The sequence below is a fragment of the Calliphora vicina genome, chromosome 1, assembly GCF_958450345.1.
Source record: "Calliphora vicina chromosome 1, idCalVici1.1, whole genome shotgun sequence".
Taxonomy (NCBI): domain Eukaryota; kingdom Metazoa; phylum Arthropoda; class Insecta; order Diptera; family Calliphoridae; genus Calliphora; species Calliphora vicina.
This window is the reverse complement of record NC_088780.1, coordinates 64453366-64478288: the sequence shown is the minus strand read 5'-3', so window position 1 is coordinate 64478288 and position 24923 is coordinate 64453366. Positions and strand designations below refer to the sequence as shown.

General features: G+C 29.3%; 1 protein-coding gene across 1 annotated transcript in view; it reads left to right on the top strand.

The window, feature by feature from the left end:
• Window positions 1-5847: 5847 nt before the first annotated feature.
• The window catches only part of lovit (loss of visual transmission), a 163439-nt gene continuing 144363 nt past the window's right edge, over window positions 5848-24923 (top strand). The window contains exon 1 of the mRNA XM_065498742.1: window positions 5848-6035. Coding sequence (XP_065354814.1) covers window positions 5848-6035 — 188 coding nt within the window. The remainder of the gene's footprint in view (window positions 6036-24923) is intronic.

Here is a 24923-nt window from a genome sequence, read left to right as displayed (position 1 = left end):
AGCAAAACCCTCTATCTTTTCAAATAATTAATTTTCAAATTTTTTTTGGAATAATTTCTTCTTGCGATTCATGTTTTCTTACAAAGAATAACAAGAAGGGAAGCCTCTCATTTTTTCTGCAACAACAACTTCTCTCTCTTCTCACATACAAGTAGTATGTGAATTCAACACACTTGGGAGAGAGATTTAACTTCAAAACTTTTTCTTGAAAATTGCACAAAATTGCAATTCTAACACACACTTTCACCATCACATAATATTTTTATTATTTTTTTCCACACATTTAAACCATTTAAATAACCGAAACGTGTATATTTTGCACAAACGAAAAAAATATTTTTTTAATTTTTTTGACATTAATTTTTTGGGGGTTGAAATAAAAACTAAAATAAACACATTTGTAAAATTTCGTATTGGAAATTAATAAAAATATTCAAATAAACTTAATTTGAAATTATGTAATAAAATGCGGAAAAATTATGAAATTATGTAATAAAATGCGGAAAAATCTATTTATAAAACTTCTCCAGATCAAATATAATCCAAATAATTTGAGAATTGTTTGAATTTTTAAATTTAATTGTAATAAAATTTTGTTATAATTTTTAAGGTCTCTTGTTTACAACTCTGTGTGTTTGAGGAGTGTGGTGAAAGTGGTTTGAAAACCAATACATATAAATAAAATGATACCAATACATTCTTATGGTTAGGTTTTTTTTGACAGCCGACTTAGGTTTTTTTTGACAGCGTTTCACTTCTTGTTATTATTCTTTGTTTTCTTACTAGTTTTTGCATGCTGAACATGAATTTTACATTTTTCAATCATTTATCAAAATAGCGAATGCCGATTCTGAATTGAATTACCATGAAAATATTTTTTTTTTAAAAATCAAAAAAAACATGTTTTCTATAACTTATTGTTTAATATTGTTTATTGTTAATTTTTTTGTCTTCTGTTGTATTATTAGCCGTTATCTTAAATAAATCACGTTAAAAACTGACAGATGGCATAAATGAAATCAAAATAATTTAATTTTATTAAAATGCAAAATCCTCTATCTTATCATTTTCATACATACACATTGAATATTTTGTGAAGAAAAACCCTCTATCTATCATAAAGTCCCCAGTAATGCAAAATTTTAAAAACCAATTATATGTGAGATTCAGTAGTTGATTTAAAAACATATTGTAAAATAACTCAAGTAATACGCGAAAAAACTGTTTTGTTTGGCTCACCTGAAAAGTTGTGTGTTTTTAAGATAGATGGTTTTGAATAAAGGCCCTCGATATTCAATAATTTTTGTATTTATAGTTCAACCCATAGAATAACATATCCATAGAAGCGTTACTGAGAGGTACATAGTTTTGAGGTTGACACACAGAGTTCTATAAAAATGTTTAAATTTGAATTTATTTAAATTTTCTTCTATTTTCAATGCCAAAAAATGAAACTCTGTTCTATAAATAAAATTCTACCACAAATAAAATTAAGTGTCAAAAATTAATAAATAATATTTTTTCGTTTGAGCAAAATTAACGTGTTTCGGAAAAAAGTGTACTGCTAAGTATTCAAAAATTTTTTCAAATCTTGTGTAGACGTTTAATAAAGTGGTTCGGTCTGTATTTAGTCGGAAAATCAAAGTTAAAATTTCAAATATTTTGATGTGTTAAATTCTCTCACAAGTACGTTTAATTCACATATCACTAGTATGTCACTGGTTAAAGTATAAAATGTATGTTAGCTCACACTTGCCACAAAACATCTCATTGAAAAATGAGTATGAGATACAATCCGCTGTCGATATATTTACAGACATTTTAACAAACGCCGTTAAAGTGTCCACGCCCCCAGTCACCCTGGGGAATTACAGACATTCAAAATGTCCTAAAAACATTGATTCTCTTATCAAAGAAAAGAGAACCCTCAGACGTCAATGGCAACAATCGCGATCTCCGAACGTAAAGGCTAAACTTAATCAGTGCCAAAGAAGACTTCACGTCGCCTTAAAGATTAATAAAGAATCTAACCTGAGAAATTATCTTAGAAACTTAGACCCTACTAAGAACACAGAATATAGTCTCTGGAAAGCTGTGAAAAATATGCAATGCCCTATTGTATATGAGTCGCCCATACGCCTTCAGAACGGAGAATGGGCAAAAAATACTTCAGAAAAAATCGAAGCATTTGCCAATCACTTGGAGAATGTATTTACCCCTAATGATACAAATTCATATATTAGAGATAATGTCATAAATAATGTGGTGCCAGCCCCACTAAAATTCCGGTTCTCTGCCGTGAGGACGACGGTCAAAGGTCTTAAGGCTGGAAAATCACCTGGTATAGATAAAATTACTACCACGATGATAAGTAATCTGCCCAACTCAGCACTGAGAATTATTTTGTTCATATTTAACTCAATACTACGTATTGGATATTTCCCATCCTCATGGAAAATATCTGATATAGTTATGATACCGAAACCGGGAAAAGATGTCACTCAAGTGACATCATACCGTCCCATTAGCCTATTGTCAATATTCTCAAAACTTTTTGAAAAGTTGTTACTTGAGAGACTTATAGTGCACCTTGACGAAAATTGCATTATTCCTGACCATCAATTTGGTTTCAGAAGGAAACATAGTACTATCGAACAGGTACATCGGATAACTACACTTATTCGGAAAACCTTCGAGAGCAAGCAGTATTGTTCCGCATTATTTATTGACATATCTCAAGCCTTCGATAAAGTCTGGCACGATGGACTAATACACAAAATTACTAGATTACTACCTGCGAACGTACATAAACTGCTTAAAAATTACATACAAGAAAGATCTTTCCAAATCAGATCAAAGGATGTGATCTCAACACGTCGAAAAATATCCGCTGGTGTACCACAGGGAAGTATTCTAGGGCCGTTCCTATATATTTTATATACTGCAGATATGCCCACGAGCGCACTGACTCACACATCTACATTTGCGGATGATACCGCTTTTTTAAGTACACATGAAAATCCCGTAATAGCTTCTGAACAACTCCAGTCTCACATCGGCGATTTGGAAAAATGGCTGGACAAATGGAAAATTAAGGTCAATGCAACAAAATGTATTCACGTTACATTTACTTTAAGACGAGAAAGTTGCCCTTCCATACAGATAAATAATATCAAAATCCCAGAACAGAGCCATGTGCGATATCTCGGTATCCATCTTGATCGCCGTTTAACATGGTCCCACCATATTGAAGCCAAGGTTACGCAAATAAAATTAAAGTCAGTCCAATTGTACTGGTTAATTGGCCCACGGTCTGCTCTAGACTTGGAATACAAAGTGCTTTTGTACAAAACAATTATAAAACCGATATGGCTATACGGCATTCAGCTATGGGGAACAGCCTCCTCATCTAACGTTGAAAAATTGCAAAGAAAGCAGTCAGCACTGTTAAGGACAATAACAGGTGCCCCATGGTACATTCGCAATAGTAATATCCATAGGGATCTCAATGTCCCCATAATACGCGAGGAGATCAAACTCTCCAGTCTAAAATACATTTCAAAACTAATGAATCATCCAAACCCCCTCGCCAGGGAGTTGCTGTCATTTGAGGGTCATAGACGACTGAGGCGATTGGAAACACTGGATCTGGCCAGATAATCATCGAGCACTCATGTTGGATATTGCAGCGGCAATAACAACTTTAGTTTTAGTTTAGGTTAAGATTTGAATACTTATTTGTAAATTTCTAAAAAGAAAGATTCAATAAAGAAAAAGATACTGAAAAAAAAAAAAAACTAGTACGTGTGAAGAGTGTAATTATTGTTACTCTCAGCTTACTCTCAGTTGCGCCTCTAGTTGTACCCTATGGTTCAACCAATAACGAAAATTGTATATTCAATTATCAAAATTATCCAATTCAAAACTCAAATTTCAGTAGAAGATATTAGAAAATTTTGTTTTTCAGCACATGAGTACTCGATTCAATTATGAAATAATTGAAACCAGTTCAATATGTGATAAATATTTGAATTGAAATATAGTTTTTTCTGTGTATGTATCATATCAGAGTCCGAAGGATCTTTTAATAGTTTCATTATGTTTAATTGATTCAAGGATACGAGCGTATACAGCAGCGCCCAATTATATTGTTTTTACACTAGATAAATATAAAAGAAGTTGCGTCCATTTTAATATCTTCTATACCTTCAAAATTATGCAAATTGTATACTGTGCTTACACTAAATAAAATTCTAAAACGTTATCTGTAAAATAATAAAAACTGAACCATAGTAGTAGCATAAAATTAATTTAAGCATAAATGTTTACCCTGCAGTTCATGACACTAAATAGCCACTAATCTAGCTACTGACTAGCTGGCGAAAGAGTAAATTGACACTCTCTGCATAAACAGTTACTAGTGGAAAATAAAAAAAATCAGGTTTGTTATTCTCTTTAATATGTGGCCTCAAAGTCACAGTTTGCTCATTTGTACATTGCACTATTATGTTGATGAAAGGTAATGAAGAAGACTACATCTAATTGACACCATATGTAAAACTTTATATTATAAAAGTAATTACATGAACTCCTGAAAATTTTCCTGGGATAAATTTCTCTGGAAGTTTACCAATATTTCACAACCCGTTTCCCGGAAATTAAAACCTGACAAAAATACACAGAAAACAAGTTGGAATGCTAAAAAAAGTTTCAGTTTTTCGACAATAATGGACCGCTTATTGGTAGTTATTTGGGACCTTTGGAATGTTATTATGAACAGACATACGGGCATAGCTCGACTTTGCTATATAAGTATTAGGCTTCACAATAATGTATATTTATTATTTATGGGATCACACTAATCACAAACGATACCGGAAATATTCTGCTCAAAAATGTTTTTTTAAAAAACATAAAATATGCAGTAAAAACTGAAATATATGCTCTTAAAATTTAAAAAAATATTCCCTCATATCCTCAATGAATCCCAAAGAAAAGTTCTTAAAATTCTAAAATTTGTTTAAGAAAATTAAAATGTAGTTCCGAAACTGCCGTTAAAATAATCAACCTATTTTGGCCATACTAGACAATACTATGAAGACAAAAAACCCTAATATAGAACTAAATATGTTAAATTTGCCTATGCTTTTGTTAGATTTCATTGTTGCAATCTAACCTATCTCCCTACATACATATGTACTTCATTCTCCATGCGCATGCCACAAAAAAGACCTGTTAGTTTATTTTCTTTTGCCAATTCAAATATTTTTCTGCACTACAATCTCTTAAATCATTTTATGCTGAAACATTGAGAAGTCAAGTCGGTTACGGTGTTGGCAGTGTCTTCAAATTAAAAAAAATTTAACTTTAAATGAAGTTTACGAAGTTTTGTTTCCAACCTTTGATTCGTTGTGGGAACTACTTAATCATTTAAATTCGGCAGCAATAAAAATAATTAATAGATAGCACTGCTTCTGAAAAAATTCGACAATCAACCAATTCAAGGCTGTGTTGGTAATGTCAAAAGTAACTAATTAAATTAAAAGCAAACTGCGTTTTTGTGATTTATCAGTGTGGAAATTCCTTATTATAGTAATTATTAAATAATTTGTGTATATATTTCAACTCGTTAACTGTGGGTATACTACATATGTATTTCATACGACAAGTGATAAAACGGTGAACTCAGAAAATTCCAAACATTTTAAGATAATTTGATGAGACTAAACTGAGAATAAAATGTGTTAACAAATAAAATCGTTTAACATTTGCTTTGTGTTCTTAAAACTGTCATTAGAAAACGTATACAGAATATAATAAAATCGAACAATAGAACTAACAATCAATATGGAAAAACTACATGAATATCAAGGTTTTACTGGTCGATTACATCAATGGCGTGACAATATAAAAGAAAGTTTTTCAAATTTCCGCGATCAAAACCCAAACAATATTGTAGAATTGGCAAAAACATCAGCCACCGATCAGTTAAAGGGCAATGCCAGTGCAGATCAGGATTATTCCCACATTTACAGGTGAGTACGTGTTTATCAGACTTTGTCTATACACTTATATATGTATATATGTAGGTATTCAATGATTAATTCAAATTAAATATTTAATAAAAAAAACTACAAAACATGTAGTCCTATCACATAGCAAAACAATAAAAAGAATCGGAAGACATACTGTGAGCGTCAAAAGAAACTGTACACCTTAAAGTATTATATTTACAACTTTATTTTCCTAATATATTTTATAATTTGATTAAACATTTTATATTTTTTATTTAATATATTTTATTATTTCTCATTTTATTATAAAAGAATAACGAAATCTAACAACAACAAAAACAAAAAAATCTTCATATTTATAGCGTCAAAAGTAATTGTACATTACCTCTTTTTTAAAATAACAATGTTATTTAAAAAAGAATTAGGATTTTATTTGTTTGCCATTTGATTTTATAACAGCTTGCAGTCTTCTGGGCATCGATTCCACAAGATTTTTAGTTACTTCGGGGGAAATATTTTGCCATTCCTCCATTATCACCGACTTGATAGAATTCTTGCTTGTAATTTCCGTTTTTCTTATTTCCCGGTCCAGATACTCCCACAAATGTTCGATGGGGTGACAGAGAAAGATGATCCAACTGTTTGGGAGTATGGTAAAGCAGTCATTCCTTTACTATTTTGGCAATGTGCTTGGGAACATTGTCTTGCTGACAGACCCGAGTTCTATCCAAGCCCAAATTTTCGTTTCTTTTGACGTTCACAGTATGTATTTTACAAGAGAAAGGGAATTGTGTCTAACTTCATTTTTAAAATAATTGTTTATTTACATTACGAACTTTTCACTGTTAATGGGTTTTTAATATAAATTTAAGGTCTCTAAATCCACAAATATTGTTTTGGATACAGTAGGGGGTAGATATAATCCACTTCTTAATTAAAAACAACGAAGAAAGCATACATGGGCACACTGCATTATATTTCTAATGCATTAAGCATTGCAGTATTCAGTAAATTTTTAATGGTAATGAAATTTAGATTGCATTACCAGTAAAATTTTACTGATTACTGAAAAAATTTTCAGTATTCAGTAAAATTTTACTGACTACTGAAAAAAAATCAGTATCATTAACCCATTCTCAGCCATTGTACCTGCTTGAGTACAGAAAAAAGGCAATATTCAAATACTCATACATTTTTTAACAAGATATATTTGATAACTTTTTTTGTGATTTTGCATTCAACACACTGTGCTTTTAAACATCACACATAAAAATTTTAAAAAAATAATACCCTTAAGGTATATTTTGTCCTGTTTTTATAACGCTATATCATTTTTTGGAATATTACCGAGGTTAGTAGCAATTGAGCTGCGGAGAGCAAACACAGTTTTACGAAAGGAAGAGTTTTTTATAATTTTGTGAAGTAGAGTGATTATGTGTACATTTTATAAAAATGTATAAGAAAAATAATTTTTTGGGGCAAAGTTGTGAGATTAGTAAAATCGGTGTACCCAATTGGGTACAGTGGCTTGATATGTATTATTATTTTTTAAGATTTTTCTTACGCTAAAATAGAATTTCAGACCATCAAAACGTGAAGTTTTTAATGCAAATGTTTTAAAAACTAGATTTTTTGGAAAAATATGAGCACCACAATTTTGATAGCTATTATTTTATCAGATCCGGATTGTAATATGGATGAAGATGAAGGTGTTGCTGACGACTTTGTTAGAGATCGCATGTACCAGGTGAAACATAAGTATTTTGTGACAGTGATAGCGACGATGATGTTCCACTTGAGATGTTCTGACAGAAAATAATGCCCTCAAGATCAAGCAAAACAAATTCTATTTGGATAATAAGACCATGCGATGTTCATATGTCTCAAACTATTTTTTTGGACAATGACTTCAATATTATTTCATACTTGAATGGGAAAAGGTTATTAGTTTAACCATTTAGCAGACTTGCATTTATGCATCGCAAGCTAATAAACACAATTTATCCTTTAACACAGAAGATTTGAATATATTCTTGAGTATTTTGCTTTACAGTGGATTTCCCTCTATGCCAAAAGAAGATACGTATTGGGTGCTCTGTGAGGATACTCGCACTCCAAAATTTCCGAAATTATATCACGGAACAGATTCAATGAAATAAAACGTTTTGTTAATTTGGCTGATAACACTAATTTAGATGCGACTTACAAGGTGAGACCCATATACAAATTACACTGGCTTCGCAACTACACTGGTGTCGCAACTACTCCTGGAAACCAATTTCCTTAAAGGATAAAAAATCCCCTACGGTGGGGTGAATGTCATAACAGAATAAGATGGTTGTCTGAACAATGCGATATTGCGTTGTGTTGAAAAAGAAATGTTTTAAAAATGTTCACACATTATAAAAATAGCATACACTTTACGCCATTGTACCCATTCAGGTACAGCCCCAAAAACACGTTTCCTAAAATTTTTTTTAATTTTTTTTTAATTTTCTATGTTCTTTGGCCTATTTTAGTTTAAATAAATAAATGAATTTAAAAATTTTTCATTTTAAATGGTCTTGGTTTTTAATGGGTTAAATTGAAGTCTATTATGGATTACCGGTAAAATTTTATGAATTACATGTTAATATGTATTTGAGGATTTTCGACACACTCTTACTAGGAAAGTAAATGAACAGACATAAAAAAGAATTAATAATATTTATTTTATTTATTGTTAAAAAAATATTTTTGATGAAAAAAAGTTTTTTTTGTTTTCAAATACATAAGTCTTATTTTCCACCGTTAGCTTTTCTTAACTCCAACATTTCCAAAATTTGCGTCACTTAGTTTTTGTCTTCTAGAACGATTTACAATTCCAGCGATTGTAAATAATCGCTCTACAGGGGCGGACGAGGTCAACGGGGTATTATATTTTAGAAACACATTTTTAATTGCAGTGTGAGTTTTGAAACAGTTTGTAGTCGTGTCTCGTTCGGCCAGGTATAAAATTGTTTCATGTAGATAATTTCCCGAGTCATTAGAAACACACTGTACACTAACATCTATTTGAAAGAAGTAAATAAATTTCAAAATACATTAAAACAAATATTTAACTGAAAAATACTAATTACACAAACTTTACCATCGCTGTCTTCCCCAAAATCTAAAAATGAACTTTTCGGGTTTTGTGGTAGAATACGAGTTTCAGCATCGGGTACTTTGCCATATTTTAAGACATAATTGTTGAACATTTTCGCAGGATATTATCTTTTTGGCAGGCAGTGCCATGAAATTCTTAAAAATAAATTAGTTTTCTTTGGAAATAACCATTTACTATATCTGTGAACTCAAAATTTCGCTCTATATTGAGAATAATTTAAAGCAAATCTTGGGGCACCGGTGACCGCATACGTGAAAGTGTTAATAAACAAAAAATGTAAGTAACAGTTATATTTTGTCAATTGACCGAATTTATTTTTAAATATTTTGTTTAAAACGGAAAGGAAACTGTTATTTATATTTAAAAATAATTTACATAGAATCAGATAGCTACGCAGTGGTGTTGTCGGTAGAACAGTGGACTACAAGATTGACATCGCTGGTTCGAATCCTAGACGTGTTAAGTATTTTTTATATTTTTTTTAAAACTATTTTAAATTTAAAATATTTTATATTCTCAACAAAAACTTCACTTACTATCCTACAATCAGTCATGACAATTTAGCACTTTTTGTAGCAAAAGTAGTAATATGGGGATTTTCTTGAAGTTGCAACTTGAAAAAATAAAAAGTTTCGTTTAAACCAATTTACAAATTTTCTTCTCTTTTATAAAAATACAAACCACAAGTATACCTATTATTTTTTATGTCGAAAGAAAATAAAAAAAAATACAAAACAAAGAGTGCGTTGTTTAAATGTATGCATATTTTGAATCGAAATATGTATATTTTGTTAATTTGTCTATTTTATTTTTTAAACTGTTTTTCACACGAACAGAAAATAAAGTACATAGTATTTAAAAACGCACAATTAATAAATAAGGGGGTGGTGTTGTGAGTAGAACGGCGACCAGCAAACGTGAGGCCCTCGGTTCAAATCCAGTGGGCTAAGGCTTTAGGTAAATATTTTTACTAATAACATATCTAACATATTTTTCTACTAACATATAATTAATAAAATTTTACCGGTAATTGCATAATCGATTTCAATTTACTGTTACTGATTTTTTTCAGTATTCAGTAAAAATTTACTGAATACTGATTTTTTTTTCAGTAATCAGTAAAAAATTACTGATTACTGAATTTTTTTTTAGTATTCAGTAAAAATTTACTGAATACTGTTTTTTTTTTCAGTAATCAGTAAAACTTTACTGAATACTGAACATTTTTTCAGTAATCAGTAAAACTTTACTGAATACTGAAAATTTTTTCAGTAATCAGTAAAAATCTATTTTTACTGAAATTTTACTGCAAATTTTTTAAATTGTACTGCAAAGTGCCCATCTATGTAAAGAACAAGACAAAATCGAATAAAATGTTGTTATCGTACTTACATCTGAATTGGATGGCTATGTAATGTAGTATCATATTGTTAATATAGTTTTGTTGTTTGTTTTGGTTCAGCCGTTGTCCCGTTATTTATTTTTTGTTGTTTCTTTGTTTTTTTCTATTCTTTCAAAGTAAAATTTCATATTGTAAAGTGTTTTTGAAAGTACAAGTGGTTTAACCGTGATTGTGGCATTAAAAATAAATAATTAAAATAAGTACAAATTAAAAATAGTAAGTGTTGTTGTGTGTTTTTTATATTAAAAGAAATGTTCGGCTTCATTAAAAGAAATTTAAGACGATTAAAAAAAGTCAGTGGATTTGGACCCATCCTACCTTCGCTTACAATGTAGGTGCAGTTGGACCCATCCGACTTTCGCTTCCATTGTCGGTAGAGTTGGACCCATATGACGGCCTAGGCCATCGCTGTGTAAATGTAAGTGGAAACTGAATACAGACTTTGGATTAGTCGCATCTACATTGTCATTGGTCTCAGTTGGAAGATGTATGGGGAAAAAATCCGCTGGGATGATTTATATGCACTCCGAAATCCAAATTATTATCCAAATATATACCAAGAGATTTGATGTGCGAAACAAATTGTATTGGATTATTTCCCAAAGAAAGCCTAATATTTGGATGATTATTATGCGAAAAAAGTAATGCACGTGTTTTTTTCATGATAGGCTGTAAATCCTTATTAACATTTAAGTTTAAATGGTCAATACCATTTCCATTATCACTTGCGATCAACTGTATGTCATCAGCATAGGCGAAACATGTACAAAAGTTTACCTGTGAAAAAAATATTATTAACATAAATAATAATGGTCCTAACATGGAGCCTTGGGGTATGCCTCTAAAAGTTTCTAAAATAGTAGACACTCTACCTTGGACCTCTGTAAATTGTCTCCGTTCCGTAAGGAATGATCTAATTAGTCTGCAAGATTTACTTCCAAAATTAAATTGATGTAATAAATAAAAAAAATTCAAACATAATTATTGGTTAAAAAATGTTCTGAAACGAACTTTTTTTCGGTGCAAATGTATGGAATTTCGTTTTCATTCGCCGCTGTCTCAGTGACGACTAAATATAATAGGGAATAAAAATGTGAAAATCCGTACCTGCGTACCTCTTATGAATTTTAAGCAAAACTTATTCAGAATATTATAGTCCAGATAATTCTAAATATACTCTAAAACTTTTACTAAAATCGGAAAACGTTAACCCTTAAATCGTGAAGGTCAAAGGTCAAATTTTTCAATATTTGGAATTTTTCATGGAGAGATAGCGAAATAATTTTTGTTTAACAAAATTTTTAAGAATTTGAAAATGTTCATACCTAAGAATAGGTTAGCGGTATCCTACGAAGACAAAAACTCATATACAAGTAAATATGGACATATTTTAAGTAAAAATGAGCTTTAATTTTAATATTTATCAAAATATGTTAATTTTGTTCCTACCTTTCTTATTCTACATAGTTGCCTGAGACACGTTAATGGCCTGGCGAATTTTTAATAACTTTAACATTTTTGACCAATTTCTGTTTTTTATGTCTCATTAGAACGACAATTACGTACATATTTCGATTCCTTTAAATTAAATTGCAAAATTAGTTTTGTAATGTCAAAATTTTTACGAAAACTGAAAAAAATGCATTTTTTCCCCTTGTAAATGCATCTCAAAACTTCAGAGGGCTTGCGGCATGTCTTATCCCCAACCGATTTACCTAAAATTTTTTCAGGATGATTTTTTTACTAATGTTCACCAAACTGGAGGGTGAGAATGGCCAAAATCCAACTTTCGTTTATTAAGGGCCACCCTAATAGGTCATATTTTTTAAATATTTAAGATTTATCGTGAAATAAATGTTTCTCGAGGTTTAAAGATATAACTTTAGTAAAAGTGGGGCAGAATCAAATTTTTTTGTAAATAAATCTGGCATTTCTAAACGGCTGGTTCTATCGGGAACAAATTTGAGTTGGTCGTAGACAAGGAGTATTCAAGTATTCGAGGATTCTACAAATGATCCATGAGTGGCGCTATGGGGGCTCAAAATAGGGCAACTTTAATATTTCAAAGATTTTAATTTTTTTGGAAAGCACTCGGCTAGGTCTTAAAAAAAATTTGCTTGCGTGTGCTATTTATTATAATTTCCAAGTTATAGGCATTTTAAAATTTTGCCATACATTGGTCCACTTTTTTTTAAAATATAGGCCGTACTTTTGGACCGAATGGACTCTTTGTTAGTTAGACAACTAAATTAGCAATTATATGTAAAAGATTTCAGATCATTATCTATTATGGATCCAAATAAAAATTGTTTTCAATGTAAAAACTGAAAAGGTGACTTAACTCTTTTTTTATTTAAGCAAAATTTTTTTTAATAATTTTTTGTTTTTCTGTAAGATATCTTTACAGAGAACATTTTGGTATAAAAAACATGTCCTATCTTTCGGATATATGTATCTCCCTACGCCCTTCGGAATTTGACATATTTCATATTAAAATTTCAATTTTGGGCCACATGCTCTAAAATCCCAAAACTGGAATCAGAAAATGGAAAACAGCTTTGGAAATCTTGATATGTTCCCTATATATCTCCAAAGTATTTTCCCAGTCCCGAATGAAATGTGGACACTATGGGCAAAATTCTAAAAAATAAAATTTTTGTGATTTTCACTCCAATTTTTTGGAATTGATCTTTTGACAAGTTTTTTTACACCTTATTATTTAAAATAACAAATTTAAAAAACCTCGAAAATTTCTTTGAGTTTTGTTAGTAAATAAAGATTTTATTACATATTTATTGAGTTTCTAAAACTAAAATTTGTTTTAAAATTTTAATAGGATTAGACATATTAGGACCAATTTGATCCACATTTATTCCGAACTATTTTTGTTTTGTTTAGATAAGTTGACATTTGGTCTTACAAAACAATTTACAGTCAATATCTCAATTAGATTAAAAAAATGACACTATTAAAACTCCGTTTTCCAAAAATTTGCACATTTCCAAAAATCTAAAAATCTTTGAAATTGCAATTTCGTATTCAAACACAAAATTTATAAAATCAAAAAAATATTTTACTGATATCACAAAATTCACAAAATCAAACACTACATTTCGTAATATTTTTATTGAAAAAAAATATTTTTTTTTATTAAAATATTGTTACTATTAATAAAATATAATATTTGAATATCCTCCAAATATCAAACACTTTTTTAATAAAACAATAAAAACAAATAATTGGTTTTGAGTACAAATTCAAACAATTTTATTTATAAATCTATAAAAATATTCATAAAAAATACAATTAAAAATTAGTAAAACTTTTATAGAAAATACTGTTATAAACAACATTTTCTATAGAAAATACTGTTATAAACAACATTTTCTATAGAAAATACTGTTATAAACAACATTTTTTTATAGAAAATACTGTTATAAACAACATTTTCTATAGAAAATACTGTTATAAATAATGCTTTCTATATATATATACTGCTGAAAATAATATTTTCTATAGAAAATGCACAATATTTTGAATAATACAATGTTTTTAAAATAAAATAATTTTATAGAAATTTTTAATAGAAAATATCCATGACTGAATGCGTGAGATGTCAGCCAAACTTGCGCACTTTCCATATAACGGGAATCCAATAACACTGAATATTCTTAACCTACGAGAAGATAGAGAAAAATTCATTATGAACTGTATTTATTAGCATATTTGTATTATTAATTGATAATCAAGCGTACTTACCATTTATTAAGAATTATCGCAAGAAGAATAGCCGGAATAGGCACCCAATCATCTGGAAACCGGAACGCTCAACATTATTGCCAACTATTGTAATATAATACCGAACGTTAAGCATGAACTCCAATATTATCGACGTCATTCAGTTCAACAATACCCGGTCTGGACAATGCAGACCAAAAATGGACAAACATTTAAACCCATTTACATAAAAATGTTATATTTTTTTAATATTTATTTTTCCAACTGTCTGTCAAATTACATAAATTTGTTTTTGTTTCATAGTAAACAAAAAAAAATATAAAGTCATTTAAAAAAAATATTCGATTCTATTAAAATGTTTCTTAAAACCAAATAAAATATTTGTAAAGAAAAAAAGTTGTTTGTGTAGAATTGTTGCATATGGTTTAACAAATTATAAAAATGTTTCGTAATATAAAAACGTTCTTGATTTGCGGTACAATCAATAAAGAAAATTTAAGAATAAATATGCGTTTTTGATTATTTAAAAAGTTGTCAGCATTGTTAAAAACAAAATTTAAAATCAATAAATATATTAATAAAACCAAAAAAAAGGCTTAATCGGATTTTGAAATTGGCCACATCATTGGTTTTTCCAGGACTTGCTTGTCAAAAAGAGAATCCATTGTTCGGGTTTTTGTTTTTGAAAGATTTTTTGTTGCATTTGGATATTAGCACACAAGCCTTGTATCTGCATTTAAAGTCGTCATTTTTTACCGGCTCCAGCCATCCCATTAGCTTCTCGTTTCTCAACCAACTTGAGCAGTATTTCTTTACTTTGTTTCCATCATTATCAGAAGACGAATCGAAATTTTTTTCTAAAATTTTTTGTTTTAATTTATAATGACATTTATTTCTTAAAAACTTACTTATTAAAATCGATGAGACCTGCGAAGATGGAGTACGTATTAGGGTATTCAATTAATCGGGTTTCTGGTTTAATCGGTTAATCGAGCAAATAATTAATCGAGGTTTAGATTTATTCGGTTAATAATCGGTTAATTTAAAATTATTCGATTAACCGAATAATTTCTATTTTCATTTTAAATTGAATTTTGTGTACAAAAACATAAAAAACAGCAAATAAGGTTTTCAAGATAATTTTTGTAAACATATCGCCTATTTGCTGCAACAACGTCATAACTCAAAATCCGTGTTTCATGAACTGAGTAATACAAAATATGCGCTGTTCTATAATCTTTCATATTGTATGTAGTTTCATCAGTTTTCAAAAAAGTCAATTATTTTTTGTGTAAGAGTGTTTTTTTGTTGTAAACATCAAAATTAAAATTCATGGCCCATAATCATAGTCAAACACTAAAGTCGGTTCTTTTAAAAACAACTTTAAAATAAAAACCTGCTTTTTATTATTTTGCAACCATAGTCAAAACTAAAGTATGTTTTAAATTGAACCGACTTTAACCTTCGCTTTACCAAAGATTTTTTATGTACATGGTTTACCAATACCCACCCGGGTGACACTACACTTCTATAAATATATGCGACGAACGAAATTTTAAAAAATTGAAAAAACCTTATAAAAAGTTTAAAATGGTTCTATTAAATTCTATAGAACTCTAGAATTTGTTCAGTGAGTACAAATTTCATTTAAATCGAAACAAAATTAAAAAAAATATTAATCCAATAAAATCGATGTGGTCACCCGGGTGGGTATTGGTAAAGCGAAGGTTAACTGGGTGCCACCGCAAATGTAGAAAATGTTTTCATACAATATACAACAAAAAACAGACAAGTGGCAACGCTGAACAGCTGACATACAAAATTAAAAAAAAATCCAAAAAACGTAAACAATAAAAGTAACCGGGACATCTAGAGAAAGAAAGTTGTTTGTTGTGGAAAAGTGGAAAAGATAAGATTAATATCATAATTACGATATTTTGGTACTAATTTTATTGATAACTGTTCAATAATTGCAAAATCTCTACCAATATCTTGTAACTTAAACATTTTTTACTTTGTGACGAACTTTTTTACTCGGAGAAGAACAGCGGATGCTGTTGTTAAACGAGTTAAAAACAACTTTAGCTAGTTTTATATTTAGAGTCGACTTCAGCGTCAGAAGTATACTTTAACTTGTCTATGATAAACCTAAAGTCCACTCTTAAGTAAAGTCGAGTTTAATTCTCTTAAAATGTACTTTATTTTTGACTATGATTATGGGCCCATGTTTTCTCGTATATTTATTAAGTTAAATACAGATTAGAAAGATATTAACATCTACTATTTATATTCTGAAATCGCATGATTTGTTGAAAATTTATTTAAGAAAAAGTAAAATGTCATAAAATATTCAAAGACGTTTTTCTCGGAACGACTTTTTTTAAATTATGACGTTGTTGCAGCAAATGAGCGATGTGTGAGTTTTTTAGGGTTTTAGGAGATCTTCTGAAATAATCTTTTATGAAAAGAATATACTGGAAAAAACTCTCTCGCTGATGTTGGAGAAATCAAAAGCATGATAAAGAATATTAATTTTTGGATTGTTTTAGATTTTGATTAATTTAATAGTTTCGTTTAGTTATGATAAATATATCAGTTGTTATACATACTCACTATAGTGATTATAATTATGTTTATTGGATGTTCAAAAAATATCTAATTTGAAATTTGTATTTGAATTGAAACGGAAAAATAAATACAAACAAATTTTTTAAAGTGGAAAAAAGGAATTTCGGTTAATCGACACAAATTAATCGGTTTATTTGTTATTTGAAAATCGTCAATTTCAAATTATTCGAACAGTTAACCGTCCAAAATTAATCGGTTAACCGATTAACGGTTAATCGATTGAATACCCTAGTTCGTATGTATGTAAAAAAATGTACAAAAACAAACATGTTTTTACTTCAAAATAAAATTTATTTGTAGAATCTACTCTTGTAGTAGTTCTTTAAGGAAATGTCAAATACCGTAAAAAGGAGAATCCAAGGCGTATTAACAAGGTGAGTGCGTGAGTGAGTTAATACGCCTTGAGATACAGTAGTTTTAACTTACCTGCCTTTCACTTAAGAGCATTTTGCATATAAGTGCACAAAACTTGTGTTTTGTATATTTATTTACCAAACTCCATATAAATTAGTTAATTTAAGTGCATTGTTCATACCTGCACATTTAAGATAAGTGCATAATACTTTTGGAAGCTATAGCTGGTTTTCATGAAAAAAATTTCATTTAGCGGCCTAATACAAAATCAAAACAAAATAAGAAAAAAAGGATTTTGAATAAAAAGATATGTTGTAAACTTCTTAATAATTTTAAAAGTAGCTAAAATAGCAATTTGACGTTATTTTTAGACGGAAAAATCAGCTGCTTTTTTGGGCAGTAAACTGTAAATGCACTTACCAGCATCAATGAGCAGGTAAGTGCATTAAGGTTAACTGCATTTTTAACTTACCTGCACAAAATATCGTGCAAAGTTGGTTGTGCAGGTAAGTCAAAATTACTGTAATCACTATATATGTATGCAGTTTGAAAGCGGTGATGATATTAAAGATGCCACATTATTACTTACTTCATATTATACCAGATTTACGAATTTCGAATGATATGCTTAAACAAATTTTATGTTTTTTTAATTTTATATTTGGAAAATACATAATACATATGAGGGGCTTAGAGCACAAGGGATTCAAGTAGGGTTGCCAGACGGCCTGGATTGTCCAGTTTTTTGTGTCTTGTCCAGTTTCCAGCTAAAACACAATTTGTCCAGTTAAAAAATAATTTCTTTCATTTTGCAAAATATTTTTTTATAATATAATATTTTTTATTAATTAATATTTCGTACAGAAATATTTGAAAATTTATACAATTGTGATTGCAAATGTATAGTCAGTTGTATTTGTATTAGAAAGTGATTCCTTTACTATTATAGAACTGTACAGTGAGTAATCTTTTGAATTGACTTAAAAATCGGTTAAAATATGGAAGCAAAGTTGTAGCTATTTTAAAAAGATTTCATCTTTCGGAACAAAACGTTTACAATTAGAAGCAAATCAATTTTTAAAAAATTATATTGCGTACTTAGAGCAATGATATGATTTCGGAGACGAATCGCTTTACAACAAAATTTAATTTTTAAATTTAAAACAATCCCTTTTATCGTGGGATAACTTATCAAAGCTTCCAAAGTTTTAGAAATATCAAATATAATTGACGACATGTTGCTTTTGCCGCAAGATGTTTTTTTTTGAATTTTTAACACAGCGATCTTTGATATTTTTTACATTACTACGAAAATTAATCTTTAACCTTTTGAAAGTAAACAGTTTTATTTACACAATTTTAACACATTCGCGGACAGTTAAATTTTTCATTGTCTCATTGTGTGGCATAGTCTATATCTTTTGATTAACTGAAGATATTCAATCCGGGATTGGAGCGAAATCATTAGAATGAAGTAATATTTAGTCACATTTTTTAATAATTTTATTTAACGGTTAATATGTCTTGTCCCAGCCATAATATCAGGTTGGTATCACAGGACGCGACGGGAAGACCCGTCTTGACGGTATTTACCGTCTTGTCCGGGCCAGTTATTCTAAATGTGCCTAATGTGACAGAGCGGGATATGCCGTTATTACTTAAAAGCGATGTAAATGTAGATTACAAACTTTTTTTTACAAAAATTCAAGATGATTAATAGTTTTTAGATAAAAAGTGATACAAATAATTTAAATTAATTTAAAATAAAAGTTATGATACAAAATAATTCATTTATTTAGAGTAAAAAGTTAAGACGGAAATAGGGAAAACCAAAATCTTCTAAAATTAACTTTAAAATAAAAATCAGAACCGCTATTTTCATAAATGGTAATCGTCGAAGCAATTTCTAGGACAGAGAGCACGTTTGTTAGGACAATGTTTGCACCTTGTTTCCTTACGGATCTTCGCTTTTGTGCGCTGGTTAAACCTTAGATATATTGTATTCCTCTTTCTGTTATGAGTGACCGGTAGTATTTTCTCGATGTAATGAGAGTTTATCGTGTTAGTACTTATGTGTTTCCTCCATGAACTGGACTCATTCATTGACAATTACGTCTAGTCTCTGTGTTTCCCTCTATGCTTTCGGGTTTCCTCTACGGTTTGCTCGTAGTGTGCCTGTATCGTGTGTGTTGTAGGATATCATAGACTTAGTGAGTTCAATGCTATTATAAAAGTTGTCCAAAAATGGTCCAGTAATGGCTTGATTTTGTTTCATCGTTTCTTTCAGGGATGCATCTCAAACAGCGTAGTAGCTGTTCAAATCTACGACCAGTCTTTGTATTTCGAAATAGAGCGGATCACTTGAAAACATATCTCGAATTTTAATTTAAACTACATCTATGCCTAACAGTACCAAAATGTGCCTTTCGAGTTTAACTTACTAATTTCATAATTATATTTGCCGTTAAAATCGGATCAAATATACTTCTTGGAGTACAATTTTTATCAACATAAATTTTTCTTCCGCAGCTTGTTGAATTAAAATTGAATTGAGATACTTCTGTTGTGTTTTCCAACCAATCCTATTCGAACTCTATCTCAGGACGAGACTCCTCATTTTCTTCTGAATCTTATCTTAAATATTATCACAGTCACTACAATCGATTAAATTTCCACTATATCTTTCTTTATCATTTCTGAGTATTGAGACTGAGTAGGTTATCCTTCTTTATCTAGGACTTCGTTGCAATTCTTCATCTGGCTAATAATTTGGAACTCTGCCATCACTGAATGGATCACTTACAGATTCTTCGCCAGAATCTATTTCTTCAAACAGTTTCAAAACTCTACCTCTCTCTTTGCGGTATTGATAAATTTTTCCTGTAATCATTCACTACACAATTAGATAATTCCTTTATTTATGTATGTATGAACATATAAATTAATTTAAATAGTGTCCTGATTTGTTTTATCATAATAAACTTTACACACCTTTATCCGCAAAATTATTAGCTTGCAGTTATTGAAACAAAAGAAATGCAACAGGACACAAATAAAAATATTAACTGAAAACTAACGGCATTTCCCGTCTTGCTTCTGCTGATGTGAGCTTTATCACAACACGTGTTACGTTTTTATGGGCATTATTTTGTGTTCTATGGCACACAAAAGAGAATTTATTGGGACACTCATTTTACCAAATCATAATTTAACATTAACTTTACTGTGGGAGCTACCGACTTGTCCCAATGATAAAAAGAATTGGTGACGGTATTTGCCGTCCTGTCCCATTATTTTTAACTAAATTTGACGGCTTGTCCGCGAATGTGTTAAGGGCAATATCTTTGCATTTGAAATGGAATCAAACATTATGTTGGATATAATTTTAACAAATTTTTAAATTTTCAAATCGCGATATTTTTGAAGTGGGAAGGGTTTCCGATGATTGATTTGAGGAGTCCTTTGGAACCGTAATATGTGTGGTAATTTTGATTAAAATCGAAGATGTCAAATCCAAAAATAGCAGTTTTCTGTCCGTTTTGATGTGGATTCTCTCAATTGTGATATGGAAACAAAATTTTAAAATTTGGATTACAATAAAACTAGAAATATATTCTATAAAAAAGTACACTTTTCTTTTATGATATGCGTCTTACGTTATTTTGAATTAATGTTTTCTAAAACTTAAATAACGTATCATCAATATAAATTTGTATGAAAAAATAAAATCTAAAATACAAAAGGAGTTTTTAAAGATATTTAAATTAAAAAATGTACTTATTAAATTTTCATAAAGATGGCCAAAAAAATTCTATTGCAACAGATTTATTAAACAATATAAGGAAACAACCTAAAATAGGGTAAAATACTATTTATTAATTAATTACTCAAATCATTAACGTTATTTTGATTAAGAAAATCATGTTACGTTGTTTGAATTTTGGTTATAATTTGGTTATTTTAGAAAGTTAAAGTTTAAAATTTTTTACACATATGTAATATGATGTAGTAAATCGTAATCAATAATTAAATCAACTTCGAACTTTTTGACGATACGTTGTTTTGCATTTTAGGTGACGATATGTATGCAGGACTGAATTTAACGTTTCTTTATTTTTGTAAAAAAACTTAACTAACATTTAACTTTTTTGAACTATAAGCGCATTTTTAAATTGTCCAGTTATTTTTTAAAAATCCAGTTAAATTTTTCTTATGGTCCAGTTATTTGACTTTTGTTATCTGGTAACCCTAGATTCAAGTGACTAATGTTTAATAATGAGAAAAAAGAGGTTAAAGTTAATTTACAATAAAAAATGTTAGATGCTATCTGGAATATTACTTTTTAATTAATAGAGATCCTGAGATATATTTTAATCTAACATGATAAAAAAATAGCATCTTTTATATATAGTAATACCTTAAAATTACCTTTGAAGTAAGGAAAGTCGCACTTATACCCCTTGTGCTTTAATTTTTAAATTTCTAAATTACCTAATAAGAAAACCAAATAGACTAAATTTTATTAAATAACATTTTAATAAGAAACGCTTTTATGGTTCTTTGTTACATTTTTTAGTCGTCATAATCAGGTTCCATGACATCATCAGACTCATCTTCATCCTCACTTTGACTTTCGATTCTTTCCGGAATTTCTTCCATTCTATCGTGAGGAAGTGCTTTAAACCATTCATGGTAAATTAGTGGTATATAGCAAAGAATATCCTGTAGGTTCTTGAATTTCTGGAGCTTTATGGGTTTGACGCTGTTTTTTGGAGGAAGTTGGGATAGTAACTGCATGGCTGGGCCATCATTTCGAGCTTTCATGTTTATTGGGTGAAGTTTTCTTGCACATTCATAAGATCATCTTTGTATGAGATGATCAGATTCAGAATTTTCAGATTCACTAATTTGTAATGGTTTTACGTACCAAAAATAATAGACAATCAACAATTATTAATATACTCGATTCCATTATTTTATGTTACTTTTTTTGGCAAATAATCCACAAACTGCACTAAGGTATTTGAACAGGTGCTTTGATAACAAGTGATGGAATTACTCGCTAGATTTCAGCTGATCACTTATCTGAATTCACTCACTCAGTCCATGTGAAAAATGAATTTTAATATTAGCTTAGAGCACATGTACCCCTTGTGCTCTAAGCGAAACAGGTATTTTAATCACAAGTGCTAGATTTGGTCTCCATTTCTCGCTAACGGATGAGAATCCGAAATTCAACTCTTGTGCTATGAACATCTCTTAACTTCATCTACTAACTCCATATGTTAACTCAATTTTAGAAAAAAAGGCACTTGAACCCCTTGTGCTCTAAGCCCCTCATATGTAGTTTTAAATTGCCATTGTAAAAAATCCCTACAATTCGACAAAAGTAAAAAATCTCTCCCTTTTTCCCTACATGTGAAATTTTGGGAAAAAATCCCTACAAAAAGGGAAGATTCCCTACACTTGGCATCACTGCACCCAGTATAAGTCGGTTCAATTTAAAACATACCTACTGTAATTTTGATTATAGTTTAAAAAAAAAAACAGATTTTAATGTTTGACTATGATTATTGGCCATAAACACATTGGCCAATAATTTTTCATAAAGGCAACATTTTTTGAAAATAATTTCAAAATTTGTATTACTGCGAGGTCCAAAAGTTTTATGGGAATTGTAGGATATAATTGCAAATAACAAATTTCTTTCATTTTTTATAAAAATTTTCTATATAACTGTAAAATTGTATTAAAAACTAATCATAAACAAAACTTTAATTGCATTTTAAAAATTACTTAATATTTTGTATTTCCATATTTTTGCAAAAAGTCTTCAATAAATATTTTAATTTTTAAAAATGTCATACTTTTTTGAAAATAAGACACGCTGATATACATATGGGGCAAGTGAACCAACTTTTGAAATCGAAAAAAAATTTTTTAAAAAAAGGGCCCATTTTTAAAAAAAATTCGAATTTGCAAAAAAAAGTCAATAATTGAATGTCTTGAGTTACGACATTTTTATTTTGATAGATATCCCACTCACATCTTACTAAGTGACAAACAAAATAGGTCTTAAAGGAAAAGACCTAAGCTTTCTTTTGAGCAAAAAAATTTTAAAAAAGGTCCCATATTGGAAAAAAATTTCGATTTTGCAAAAAAAATTAAAAAATTGTATGTCTTGCGTTACAAAATATTTATTTTGATAGATATCCCACTCGCATTCCACTAAGGGACTAAAAATATCTTAAAGGAATGAACCTAGGCTTTCTTTTGAGCAAAAAAAAAATGAAAGTTCGTTTTGGTTTATAATTTTCTATGCGATTAATGAAATGATTAAGTTTTAATCATGTCAATTTGATTAAAACTTAATCATTTAAATGATTTGTTGAATTATCAAATCATTTAAATGTATGCAGAATGATTTCGATTTTGATGTGATTAAAGCTTATTTAATCACGTTTGAGATGATTGAATCTGCAAATGTGAACATACTATGGTCTCGAAGCTTTTATTTAAGTAGGGTTCCAATTCGAATTTTTATGGCATAAATTAAAATAATCATGTCAGAGCTTTTAATTTCAGCACATTTAATATCCACAACTTTTGGTCCACGGAACTTATAGGTTATGGCGAGACTACAAAACTACACAATCACAATTTCACGAATTACGACAAGGACTCAACAAAAATAAAATTCAAAAATATGCCATGAAACTACTTATCTTGGGCTACATTTGCCATTTTGGAAATACTTTATAACTTTATTTTTTAAAGTTTGCTGGTTATACAATTGTAACACTGTTTTAACACTTATTTAAGAACACGTGTTTAAAGTTTCAACTTTGAAAGCCTAGCAGACCGGCAGTGTTGCCAGCTATTTTTTTAAATATATTTTCTTGATTGCTTGGAGTTATGCTTTTAGGAAAATAAATAAATTTTTAACAATTTTTAAATTTTGGCCAAAAAAAAATTGATTTGGGACCATAGTGGGCTGTAAGAATATAAGATTTTTTTCAATAAACACATATGTGTAATTCAGTATATTAAAGAACTAAGTAAACGGGTTGGAAAACATTCGTATTTGATATTAACTTCTAGCAAAGTTTTAAATTGTAAAAAATATTTATAAAATACTATTGATATCCTTCTACCGTTCTGTTAGAAAAAGCTAAACAATTTTTTCGTTTGGATTCAAAAATAAGCTTGTATATGTATATATACATATTACATTTTATAGTATTGTATTTATTGGGTGGGTGGAGGTGTAAATCCATTTTGATTTTATATACTACATACATACGAATGTACATACTAACATATTTATGGGTACATTAGGGTGGGACGATTTGTAAGGCCAACATTTTTTTAAAAAATTTCCTATTTACGACATCAAAAAAATTATTTTTGAGGCGCCCAAATTTCAGAAAAAGTAAAAATGTTTACTTTTATTTTTAAAGCTTTTTAGTAGATAATATAAAAAATCGGTTGATTTAATTTTTTTATAAATACATATTTATTACCTACAATGACACAATAATATAAGGTACACTCAGTAGAAAATAAATTCTCAATTATACAATTCTTGCAACGTCAAACAAAAGAAAATATTAAAGAATATGAAAAAAATCAAAATCAA